This window comes from Sinocyclocheilus rhinocerous, unplaced genomic scaffold (assembly GCF_001515625.1).
Source record: "Sinocyclocheilus rhinocerous isolate Xijiao unplaced genomic scaffold, SAMN03320098_v1.1 scaffold939, whole genome shotgun sequence".
NCBI lineage: Eukaryota > Metazoa > Chordata > Actinopteri > Cypriniformes > Cyprinidae > Sinocyclocheilus > Sinocyclocheilus rhinocerous.
The window spans coordinates 87,229-101,099 of NW_015665397.1; the positions used below are offsets into that span (position 1 = coordinate 87,229).

General features: G+C 35.5%; 1 protein-coding gene across 1 annotated transcript in view; it reads right to left on the bottom strand.

Moving 5' to 3' along the window:
* Positions 1-1,170: 1,170 nt before the first annotated feature.
* Positions 1,171-13,871, bottom strand: part of LOC107731360 (monocarboxylate transporter 8-like) — a 47,408-nt gene continuing 34,707 nt past the window's right edge. The window contains exons 4-7 of the mRNA XM_016542418.1: positions 6,410-6,553; positions 4,780-5,008; positions 3,105-3,344; positions 1,171-2,011 (exon numbers count right to left, since the gene is read on the bottom strand). Coding sequence (XP_016397904.1) covers positions 3,124-3,344; positions 4,780-5,008; positions 6,410-6,553 — 594 coding nt within the window. The 3' untranslated portion in view covers positions 1,171-2,011; positions 3,105-3,123. The remainder of the gene's footprint in view (positions 2,012-3,104; positions 3,345-4,779; positions 5,009-6,409; positions 6,554-13,871) is intronic.

Below are 13,871 nucleotides of genomic sequence, written 5' to 3' on the forward strand. Positions count from 1 at the left end.
GAGAAACTACAGCTCTGTTCCAAATACTAGTGTGCTGCCTTGATGTCTACGCCATGAATTAGCATCCTAACCCTACAAACGCTCTACATAGGCAAACAGTAATAGTAATTGATTTCAATAGTTAGATGCTAGCATGTTGCTAAGTCACTCTAATAAGCATGCACACACAAATGTAGGTTAAAATAGTCTATTTTTAATCAAACTGAACTATTTTTAATGTATCATCAATATTTCTCTTGGCTGAATTGTTTCAGCTCACTAGTTTTTGGAAGAGACTCAGGAAAAGCTGCTCTCACTAAACATGTGAGACATGTTAATATAATCGACTGATACAAAAACACAAATTATCAAAAAGAATAAGCACAGCTTCAGATGTCACATAGTAATCGATTAATGCTCAAAAACATGGCCCACTTTGTGTAATACTATGTTGTTTTGCTTACAGCAATCAGTTCTTTCCATTCTTAAACAGAATCACAGATGTGACATTTTTATAGTGTCGTCATTCAGTTCAGATCACGCTTTGATTGTCTTCGTAAGTCCATTCAACTCGATTTCAAATGCCAGATGTGTTTTTAATATAATAAACCAGACACAACACATATAACCAAAATATAATTTCTTTAAAAAATACAATAAATGGGAGTCAAATGTTGAAAAAAAGACATATATAGATTTTAAAAAATAGATGATGTAGTGATTTTGTCCTTGAGTGGATCTCAGGAAAATTGTCAAGAAATATCTAGGTCATATTTTACCCCCAAAATAAGAAATGATATTTTGCATAAATGGTGGACTGAAATAAAAGATGTAGGATTTACTTTAAAACAATTTTCACTCAGAAATTACTAGTAAATTTCACAAATAATACTTTGCAACAAGTACCAAAATGAATTAATTGTGAAATGAAGACTGAAATAATATTTTCTTGTAAAAACGTCTCCAATAATCTCCAATAAAGTTTAATTTACAGCTTTGATTTTTTTTTTTTTACATTGTGGTATTTTATACTGATTTATGTGTCTGGATTTGATTACTTTACTGTATTGTGATGATGAACAAGATTGTTTTCGCATTATATAAATTTGGTGGAAATGTGCATATTGTTATAAAACTAAAAAGCAAAAAAAAAAAAATATTAATGCAAAATATCATTTCTATTTATTTTCCTTTGGCATTTTTCACGAGATTCACCCCTTTTATGAATATTGATCATTTCGTTTTCATCTGTCTCAATGGTCATGGCACAGTTTGTGAACTCCTTACTGCATCTGATTACTGAACTAAATTTAGCGGATATTATTAAGGACAGAGGATTAGCTTTTTTTTTTTTTAAATCATAAAAATTATTCCTCGTTTAGTTTTCATTTCTACATGATTCATAAGCGATGCACGGCTGCGGTACGTTATGATAAGAAAATCACGGCTGAGGTTATCAAAGTCGTAGCAGAAAGTGCAAGAAGAAAGACGGATTTGTCTCATTAAAGTTTCCGAAATCAATTCCATGGAGGATTTAAAAAAAAATCGTATTATGAAAACATCTAAAGCTTACAAATCTGATTTGCATAATCTCGACAATAAACTATCAAGCTCAAAGAAAACAGCACTTTTCTCTGTGCTGGTAATGCTACTCTCTCACATCAAATTGAAGTTTCCTTTATAAAGGTGCTAAAACGTTTGCTGTCCTAATTTAACTGACGGCTCCTGCACTACCTCAGCTCTCCGTTCAGATTCTCGTGAGAAACGTGAGCAGGAGGTGATTTCGCCAAATCTGCATGCAGAAGTTGTTCAATCACTCGGGAGCCGGTGGAAACAGCAGCGTGGGCCACTGGAGGAGGGTTTGGGCTCTTGATGGATGATCACGTCTCCTCTCCAGAACAGCAAACGAGCAGGGGGGAAAGCCTTGAGACCTCAAGTTTGATTAGAGCCAAGCAAAGAGGAAATACATCACACACCATCTTGACACACACTCACGTACACACGCCACAAGCAGTGCTGGTGAGATGAATCCCTGCAGAAAGACAGAGAAACAACAGACGTCACATACTCCGCTGGTTTGCCAGTTTTTCATGTCGCACATCAAATATTAAGCTTGAGTAACCCTTTATCTATACTAGATGACAGAAATGTAATCCTAGATGTCCACATTCAGTCAGGGTCCAAAATAATTTTTTTGGCGAGAGAAAAGAGAAAATCTCAAGCCATAAAAATTTCAATGCATGCATGAAACTTGCATTTTTTGTCAGCTTGGTGAAATTTAAAGTAAATCTCTGTCTGTGACCAATATTTACCGAGCTTTGATGACTGATGATCCCAAAAAATAAAAAAAAATAGTTAAAAGTTCACTATTAAAAAGAATAGCTGAACATAAGCTCACAAATAAAATATATTGTTTACAATGATTACTGCCTTGTGTTATTATTTTGGAATGAATGTAAAATGCTTAAAAACACTAACCTATTGAGATTTATACTTGGATGTAATAATATATAGTATTATTCGACTATATTTGTCGAAAAGCAAAAATCACAAACCATAACTATTTCTAAGCATGAATGAAATTTTTATTTTATTTTTTATAAAACGGAGAGTTCCGGTCCTTGATTCTGATTGGCTGAGCCACGTTCGAAGCTGTTGTAAATTACTCTACAAACATACACCTTTGTTTACATTTGTGTGTTGCTTGGCAACCACTTTGTTGCAACCACAACTGATTCTGAGGAACTACATTGTTTGGTGGAAGAATAATGTTTTTATTAATATCATTACACTTTATTTGCTCTGATTTATTTTGTGAAACCTTACTACGTATATGGAATAGCCGTTTTATAAAAGCAATAAGCACCGTGAAGCCATGGTTTACAGTGAATTTATAACAGCCAGGGGGGTTTTAGGCACTCCGCTTCGCGTCGTGCCTAACAACGCCCCTTAGCTGTTATAAATTCACTGTAAACCACGGCTTCTTGGGGCTTATTGCTTTACTATACACTGGAGCCCAAAAGTTAAAAATCTGGGATTCAAAACTCAGAGATAAATTTAAAAATTAAAATTAAATAAATGTAAAAAAAAAAAAAACAATACTATAAAGTTGCAACATAAACTACCTTTGTGAGGCTGTGGGCTTCATATGTGTGTCTCCATGTCTGTGTATCCGGGCAGCATGTCTCCATTAGAGCAGTTCTTCAACATCTTGTCCATGCTGGGGTCGTTGGCCTCTTTTCGTCGTCTTTGCATGCGCTGGTGCACCAGAGGTACAAAAAACATCACAATACCCCCCACTATCGGAGGAACACCAGCCAGATAAAACGCCACGTGGTAGTTTCCAAAATAGTCGTGAAGAAGTCCTGAGAAAGAAGACAAGACATAGAGAAAGAACATCTGAGAGATGAGACAGCATTAACAACCTAGTTCATTTCTATAGCATGATGTATTTCCAAGTGAAAAAGAATATTCAATGAGGGAAAAGTGCAGGCACTGAAGTTCAGCCTGAAGAGGATTTTTTTTTTTTTTTGCATCATGTGTGTTGATTTCTTAATCTTGGTACATGATTTATTTAATTTATCTCTTGCACATCAGAGTCAGACACTTTTGTCTATTGTTGTGTGTGTGTGAAAATTAAAAACCAAAAAATAAATAAATAAAAAAAACACAAAAGATTTACTATTGAATAACATACACTCATTGTTCACAATAAGACCTGGATGAAAGTAAATGGAGTCTGTTTTGATTTCATGTTGACTTTAAATAAAAAGACTAAAGAATGGAACTGATCCAATTCAATGGAGACTCCCCGCTAAGACGGCCACATTCATCTTCAAATGCTCTCGATTTCAAAATCTCAATGAGGCTTGCAGTCTGGAACACATCTGAAGCAAAACAACTATGAGCTATTTAGACTTTGGTAAAATGCTCCCCAGCCTCCTTTACAGAAGATATAAGATCACTTGAAACTTAAATAAACATTTAGAAGTCAGGTCGCGTATCCAAGTATGTGAAATAACAGTATATGACAGCCAATCCAAACCTAGTTGTAATGCCCCTGCTGTGAAGGCAACGCTTTGAAAATAGAACCTACAAATGATGCATCACGTTCTCGAATGAAGACTCTGCATTCCTAAAACCGATCCAGAGTTCAGACAGGTAACGTATTCTGTAAATGAACCTTGAGACCTGAAAGTATAAGGTTCATTTATTGGAGTACAGATGGAGCAGATGTTCTGGTGGGTCTAATTCTTCAAAACGAGTCTGCGGAACTGGAAACATATGGAGACCGTCGCTGAACAAGAGCATTTAAGTCAACAGTCCAAACTAAATGTGCTCACAGGGAGACCTTGGAATTTACCCTCAGAAATAAATCTCATTCCTGTCCACCGTACCAGAAACTGGAAAAGCACTTAGTCTGTTGTGTGTGTGCGAGTCTTATCTGGGGAACGCGGCCAAAATCAGCATGCTGGCTGATTAAATTATGGTTTCAACATATTTATCTACAAGTTTTGTGTATGTGTGTGTACATTTTTCAGTAAAAACTAAAAATGTAATTAAAAGAAAATGTTTTTAATATATATATATATATATATATGTACTGTATATTCATCGTCCATATAAAAATACATTTTTACATAAAATACATATAAAATGTATTTTATATACTATGTTTTTCTTATAAAATATAATTAAAAAATTGCATTTAAAGAAAAAGTTCAAAGTTCCAAAACTAAAAATTTGTCATTCCAAGCAAGCAAATGTTAAATGTTTTATTGCAAAGATGAAGCTTCTCACCTGCGATCGGGGGTCCCGCTGTCATTGGTATGGCCATGAGGCCGAGGAGGTAGCCGATAGCTTGAGACGCCTGCATGGGCCCTACTAACTCAAAGGCGATGGGGGCCATGATAGTGATGAAACAGCCATCACAAAGACCCATCAATACAAAAACCACCACCAGACCTTCGAACACGGCGCACTGCGGTATCATCATGGACATCAGACCCAGTAATATGAACGATGCCACCTACACATACAGACACACAGAGATCGTCTAAGCACATGGACTAATCCTGCACTACATCCAAAGTTTGACATCTAAGACTTATGCTGCGTTCAAGTCCTCCTGGGATGTTCGTACTTACGAGTTGACAAGTCGTAATTACGACGTCAGGTGTGTTCAAGTCAGTTTAGTCGGCACAAGATGGCGGTGTACCTTCTTTTAATAAATTACAAGAAAATACAACAGGGTCCTGTTAACTCTGCTTATAGAAAATGAAACAAAGAATTCGCATCAGGTGTGTTTTGCGTTTTTAATATTTTTAAAACATGCAACATGGCAAATCAAAAGATTTTTCACCTATAGCATTTTTTTTACTTGGATTTCATTAACTAGCTGCGTAACAAGAACATGACCAATTTAAGTTTATAGGACAACTAAACTATCAATTTAAACAAAAATTTACCGTCAACTACAGACGTTGCATCCATCGATTCCGCCATGTTTCTCATTGACACGCCCCCAACTCGGAAACTCGGGGCTTAAAGAAAATTTTGAGTTTCCCACTCGTAATAACGACTTTGTGGTGGCGTTCATGTGCGTTCAACTCGTAAATACGATCTATCCGACATGACTTGAATGCACCATTACAACCATGACGGCAATCCATTTCCTGATCCTCGGAAAATTATTTACAAAAAACTGAATGGTACTGGTAACAGAATCTGAATTTTAAGGGGGAACAACATAAAAATACCATGGAAAATGTTTGATTTTGATAGATTGTGAAATACGCAGTTCACACAGGAAAATTAAACTATGCTGAACAAGCTCTTGAAAGCACAATTGCAAAGTTGATATTTATGTCATATTTTAAACAAGTCAGGCAAACAATTTTTATTGTTATTGTTGGATGTTGTGGAAGTTATTTTTTCATTAAAAAAAACTCACTCTCATAAAACATTAAAATGCCATTGAAAATCAATTCCTTAGAAGCAAATATTGTCTTTTATAGAAAAGGTACTTATGCAGATGTTCAACTGAAGTTTCCTGGCAACAAAATTGCAAAGGATAATGAAACGGCATTGCAATGAATGAAACAGCATGCCGTCTTTCAGGAAACAGTTATTATATATTGACATCAATTAAAAAAATAAAATAAAATTACGTCAATCTAGAACTAAAGAAAAAAAAATGATTCAAAGTTTGTTCCACTTTTAGAACACACAGATCTTCAGAAACACTGAAGCCATTGATTGGGCTGCTGTGATGTATCAACGGTGTGACCTTAAGCGAGACACTTCACCACAGCAGGAGTATCCTGTAATTTTTTCATGCCAATTTATAGTGACACAGCATGAAAATTCTCCAGCTATGGAATTATGATTAACTGACATGCAGTAAGTAGCTCTTGTTGGGTTTCTGTACCTGCATGTAGATTTTCTTTACTCCAGGTATGAGATCTCCGATCTTCCCAAACAGCAGTCGACCGACTCCAGACGACGCTCCGATACACACGAGCAACACCCATTCCCTCTGAGTGTCTCCAAACTGCTCCTTCACAAAGTTCATCTGCCATAGAAACAGGAAAACCATCAGATGATTAACATACACATAGAAAACTACCTATCCATCAATCAATTCACCCACCCATCCATCCATCCACAATACCGATCAAAGTTTTGGGATCAGTGTGACAAAAATGCCTCAGAAATTATCCATCAGTCTATCAATCCATCCATCCAGCCATCCACAATACTGTTCAAAGGTTTGGGGTCAGTATGATAAAAAATGCCCCAGTAATTGTCCATCAATCCATCCATTTGTTCATCCTTCCATTCATTCATCCGTCCATCCATCAAGCCATGCAGCTCTATCCATCCATCCACCTATCCATCCAGCCATCCACCCAGCCATCCATCCACCCATCCATCCACCCATCCATCCAGCCATCCAGCCATCCACCCATCCATCCAGCCATCCACCCATCCATCCATCCATCCATGCATCCACTCATCCATCCATCCACCCATCCATCCAGCCATCCACCCATCCACCCAGCCATCCACCCATCCATCCATCCATGCATCCACTCATCCATCCATCCATCCATCCAGCCATCCACTCATCCATCCATCCACCCATCCATCCAGCCATCCACCCATCCACCCAGCCATCCACCCATCCATCCATCCATGCATCCACTCATCCATCCATCCATCCATCCATTACTGAAATTCTCCATCCATCCATCTATCCATCCATCCACAACACCATTCAAAGGGTTCAGTATGATAAAAATGCCCCAAAATAATAAATAAATGAATTTCTGTTTTTAATTATATAGTTTGATGTGTTTAATTCTGTTTTTAATGAAATATTACCGGTAAGAGGTTTGAGAATTTGTTAATAAATTTATTATATTGAGATATTTGACAAAAAAAATGGATGATATAGAGTAGATTTTATATGGATAGGGGAAAAAATAAGAATAAAACACTATAAAACTTGATGATGTAACAATGAAGACTGAGGTAATGGCTGTTGAAAATTCACCTTTACTATCACAGGAATAAATTACATTTTAAAATATATTCAAATACATTTCCCAGGAGGCACAGGACGTCAATATAACGTCAGGTTGACGTTGGACATGACGTCGGGCAGACGTTGCATTTTGGTTGAGAATGAAAATCGGGTTGACGTCAGTATTTGACGCCAATTTGACTTTGACTTAACGTTGGATTTTGGTTACACAACCTAAAAACAACAAATATCAATGTCAGCTGACGTCAGTATTGGACATCAAATTAACATTGACATTAGACATTGAACTGACATTGAATTTTGGTTACCCGATGACGATGACGAAATGTAACCAAATATCAACGTCTTATGACATTGTGTGCCTGCTGGGTTATTTTAACACTTACTTTAAATTGAAATAATATTTCACAATATTACTGTTTTTACTGTATTTTCGATCAAATAAATGCAGCCTTGGTGAGCAAAAGAGACGTGTTTCAAAAACATAAAAAAATCTTACTAACCACAAAGTACATATATATCAAAGTTAATCTTGACAAACTGTCCTTTTCTAGCTTCACTCAGTATTCTCTTGTATAAATACAAAAACATTGGCCTCTTGTTGACATCGAAGTGCTAGTTAAGTGTGATTCCTGTGGTTAAATTCATCACTGGAATAAACAGTTGGCTTTGTACAGCCATAGTAAGTCAGCCTCTGGTCTTCATCAAAGACCTTTTTCTTCAGCCTTATCAATGAAAGCATTAATGGCGCTTTGTGGTGGGAACAGAGGAAAAGCAGCTATAAGTTGAATATTTCCGCTCATAGACGCCCTTGTTTCTAAGAAGGGAAGAGGGGGACATGGGGTTAAAAATTAAAAAAATCCTTTAGAAGCATTTCCTGACCCTAGAGATCACAGGCCTGAGGATTGGATGTCTTTTGAAAACCGCTTGAATGAGAAAACCTTAGGGGCACATCAAAAGCCCTGAGATTTCACATTTAGGTTTAATGTGAAGGAAGGGCTTTCCTATTTCACCACGAGAAACGAGAGCCAAATGCGTACATACACACACATACGCACAACAAAAGCCGGGACTAAGTGTTTACTTCTGGTGCGAAGCCTGAAAAAACACAACTGTAGGTGGAAGAGTGAGACTGAGGCGAGGGGGGAAAGGTCTCTCTCATCAACTTTATACCACCACCCACAAAATACACACACACGTTGGCTAACTCATACCTAACCAAATAAACACTTACTTCAAACACATACCAATGATTTGACATACATCAACAAAACACAATTGCAACAAATGCGCACACAAACACACTTTTCCTAAACACACACACACACACACACTGACAGTATAATGAAAAAATATTGGTGTAGGATTTACATTGAAACAATTTTCACTCTGAAATTGCTTTAAAATTTTACAAATTATTACAAAGAAATGGCATAGATCACATTGAATTAAACGTGACATTTTTAAGACTGAAATAGTATTTTTGCAAAAACATACACTAATATTATTTATTTATAACTTATGAAAAATCATTTTTAAAATATACTACCATTCAAAATTTGGGGGTCAGTATGTTTTTTTTTTTTTTTTTTTAAAGAAATGAATACTTTTCTTTAGCAAGGACACATTAAGTTGTTTAGAAAAGGCATACAATACATTTATATTGTTAAAAGGGGATTGGATAGAATTTTTTATTTTTTTAAGTCTCTTATGCTCACCAAGGATGCATTTATTTAATGAAAATACAGTAAAAAATAGTAATATTAATACAATTTATAATAGCTGTTTTCTATTTGAATATATTTAAAAATGTAATTTATTCCTGTGATCAAAGCTGAATTTTCAGCATCATTACTCCAGTCTTCAGTGATCAGAAATCATTCTAATATGCTGATTTGCTGCTCAAGAAACATTTCTGATCATTATCAATGTTTTTGCTGCTTCATATTTATGTGAAATCCGTGATGCATTTTCTCAGGATTATTTGATGAATAGAAAATTGAATAGAAAATGAATTTAAAAAAAAAGAACAGAATTTATTTGAAATAGAAAACTTTTGTTATAAAAGTTCTTATACTGTCTGTTTTGATCAATTAAATGCATCCTTGTGGGAAAAAAGTCAAATAAGTTTCTTTAAAAAAACTGACTCCAAACTTTAGAACGCCGTTAATTTGAGCACATCTCCATTAACCGCACTGAAGCAATTATACACACGCTGGCTGAACAATTAAAGGTTTTGAATAACTGTGTTTTACAGGGAAAGGAAAGCACACATAATGGAACCATCTGCGTCAAGCTTTTCTTTCAGCATCCTCTTATATCATCACATTTTATGGCCTGTTTATCACTGTGACCCAAACTCTATTTATGCAATTCAGCGGCTAGAAACTAATTCTCAGCTTAATTCTCTCTGAGCACAAGAGAGAAGCACCATTACGGCTGAGTAATTCAGGTATCCAAGTAAAAGTATGTCCATATGACAACTGAGAATGAGAGCGAAGGAAAGGTGAAACAAGGACAGAAATCCCAAGATTCTGACCTGAGATATATTAATTCATCATCAACATGTGTGGACTAGGGATGTAACGATTACCGGTTTGACGATAAATCATGATAAAATTGCCCACGGTTAGTATTACCGTTTCATCTTTTAATTATCATTAAAACCGTATTAGATTACCGTGATTTGAACAACTCACGATAAATAAATACTGTCCAGCATAAAGCACAGTTTTAAGTAACAGTCTCACGTGCGCACAGCACAGCACAGCACAGCAGAGTAGTTTCGTTTTGAGTGAAAACAGGGCGGAAAAGCTGGGAGGTATTAAAAGAGTGCTAAGGGAATTATACAAATGAATATATGAATGAATTAATTATATGAATGTACCTCTGAGGGTTCTGACTGTCTTCAAAAACTATTCGATGGCATTGTTTTCATCTTCGCTCCATGTAATACCTAAAGGAAGTGTTCTTAATCGCAATACTACTTTGTCCACAGAGTTTACGGGAAACGGCTCTAATTCCGCTTTTCCATAAGCGCCACCTAGTGTCAGAGAGTGGATTTACAGATAATGTTATTGTTTTAGTGATTATGCAAACAAAAAGTCATTTTATTTGTTGTTTGTTGATTTTTAAATATAAAACTCTGTGAAGTGATTTATGTGTCGGTACTTATGCATGGGACGGGTGCATCGCTCCTATAGCCTCCTCTGTTTTCTTAACGTTAAATGCACACCGGTTTGACTGACTGTAAATCGGAGGCGTTTTGTTCACTTTGTCTTCATAAAATGGTTGTCTGCTTGTAAACAACAGCCTCCGTGAAACAGCAAATGTCAAAACCCTGTTTAACATTCAGTTCAGAAATTAAAATGGATTTTTTTGCATTACTGAACTGCATTAGTGTGCTAAAAACACTTTTTTATGATTTATTGACTGCACTGATAAGGATTTGGTATTTTTAAAAAATGTTAACTAGAAAAGCAAATCGCTTCCAAGAAGAAGCAGAGCTACTGCAAGTTTCATATTTTATAAATTATGTGCTAAAACTGAAAATAAAAACTGACATCAGTTAGTCATTGTATAAACCAATATGGCACAAACACAAAATAAGATGTGAGGTAGAATGTTTTTACTAAACAACAGGGTTACTCTGGTATTATTTATATACTATGATAGTATTTATTAATATTTCAAATAAGCTGTTTTATATTTTTATATATTTTCAGTTTTCATTTTAGTTTAAGTTTTAGTAATCTTGTTATGTGCGCTTGTCATTTTTTAATACTTTTCTTTAGCTTTAATTTATTTTTATTTCAGTTTTAGTAATTTAAGTACTTAGTGTTCTTATAGTTAACTAAAACTACTAAAAATCACTTTTGTTAGCTAAAATAAAGCTTAAAATTAAAACAACATTAGATGTAAATTTTAAACTTAAGAAATAGTTGCCTTGGCAACTAACCAGATTAAAATAACTTTAAGTTTAAAATAACAGTTCACCCAAAAATGAAAATTTGTTGAAAATTGCATTTTTTGGCTTCTTCGTGGGAACAGATTTGGAGAAATGAAGCATGTCTTGTGAAACAAAAATCTTTGTAAGGCATTTTTACATTAAACCGTTGCTTTCGGCCAAAATTCGAGTCCATAATCCATAAAAACATTTCCTCAAGTGAAACGATCCATCTCCTGTTGTCTCTAACATCAAAATCCATCCACATATTAGTTTGGGACTTTTTTGGACTGTTTTCGCTTGTGCTTGATCTATCCATATTTCGCTCCGGATTCAGAAAGTGACAGTTTGAAGTTAAAAACATTTTAATTATGCACGTTTTCCCTTAAGACATTAATTGGCAGTTTGGAGCAGTGCGGATTACTTGTGGATTATTGTGATGTTTTTATCAGCTGTTTGGACTCTCAGTCTGACGGCACCCATTCACTGCAGAGGATCCATTGCTGAGCAAGTGATGTAGTGCTACGTTTTTCCAAATCTGTTCAAATAAAGAAACAAACTCATCTACATCTTAAATAGTCTGAGGATGAGTACACTTTTTAGTAACTATTCATTTTTGGTTAATTAGTCCTTTAATGGTGATGGCCCCAGTTGAGTTGGTTTTTGACTGAAAACCTTGACCACCAATCTCATTTGACAACTGCGACTCTCAACATTCTCATTTGAGTTTGACTACATTTACTGTGATTTTTAGAGTAGTGAGAACATTCTGCCTTTTGTATTCTACGGTCTGATATTAGTTGGCTCTATCCAGTTTGATGACTCTAGTTTAAAAAATGTCCTGTCAAGTTTTTAGGGTGAAAGAAAGGACAGGAGTGTCATGACAAATACATTCCGACATAATGCAGAATAGGTCAGTATGATTTCAAATCATGATCTCAAATGTAATTAAATATCTGGAAAAAGAATTTGGGTCACAGTGGGAGTTTTGCAAAATGACAGACTGGTCACAATCAATCAGTGATCGCATCTGAATATGAACCATTATATGGCTCGAGAAGATTTATTGGATTGTACAAATTTAATTAGTATGACATCATTCATAGCTTCAGCCAACTGGACTTGTACTATTCTGAAAATTCCAGCATGTAAATCTGTGGAATCTATAGGCCTGGTGTGCATAAGATCCATCATTATGATTTACTGGTGGAACTCTGCTTACAGCACACCAGGGCTTCGTGCCAAATGTGCGGAAAGCTAGATATTAATTATGCTCAAAATCTGGCGTAAAAAATAAAACTCCCTGGTGATAGTGAGAACTGCTTTCCACCTGCCGTGCCACGTTTCTGAGGCTAAATATTCATCATTTGTTGCTACTGAATCACTGAAGTCATTTGATATCAATTTCCTACACAGTGATTGTTGGATATGTGAGGGTAATTTATAATTACATTCAACCTGAGTAACATGCAGTTAAATTAAATTAGCATCCAGAAATGATAAATATGCCTCAACATTTCTTTCCCATGTTGATTTTAGTGCCCACCACTTAAGCAGGGATATATAAACATGCATATTAATAAAAACAGGTAAACAATTTTTTTTTGTTTTTGTTTTTTTCAGTAAAATATGTAATCATTCTTTTACCTGAAAAACAAAATTACGTAAGACATAAAATTATATATATATATATATATATAGCAGTCTCCATTTACTCCTGACATCTGAGCCACTGAAGACGCAGTGGATTACGTTTGTTTATGAAGCGAATGCGGTCCCCGATCTACTTTAATGCGTCTATGTTCATGCGAATCATTCGTGATCCAGCTTCACCTATACAAGAAGTGAGTGTAAAGTTTTTTATGAATCTTTGCAAATCGCCTTTCCTAAAAATGTGCTAGTTAGCAAGTTCCGCGGCTAAAGTAAACAGTACGGCTAGTCACCCCACAGAAGAGAAGGGCGGGATTAGCAGAGCTCATTAGCATTTAAAGGGACATGCACCGAAACCGGTCACTGTAAACAGAGCTAATTTTGACAGGGTAAAAAGAGTGTTGTTTTTCACTACCATTGAGAAATTTTAACCAAAGTATGTTATAGACTTTTCATTAAGTCACCAACTTTTGGAAAATGGGCATCTGATGTCCCCCTTTAACTAAAACTAAAACTATTAAATAAACTAATCAATTCTTAAAGCTTCAGTCCGTAACTTTTTTTGGTTAAAAATTATTGTTAGAAAACACTCTCTGTCTTGAGAATGTTCCAAATATGCCTCACCCCTCCTTTCTTTCCCTCTCCCTCTCACTCTCCCTCCTCTATCTGTTCTCTCTCTCTTGTATGGTGTTTTAATGTATCTTACTCACATTCGAGCTATGCATGCGCAAATGTATACATTAGCTT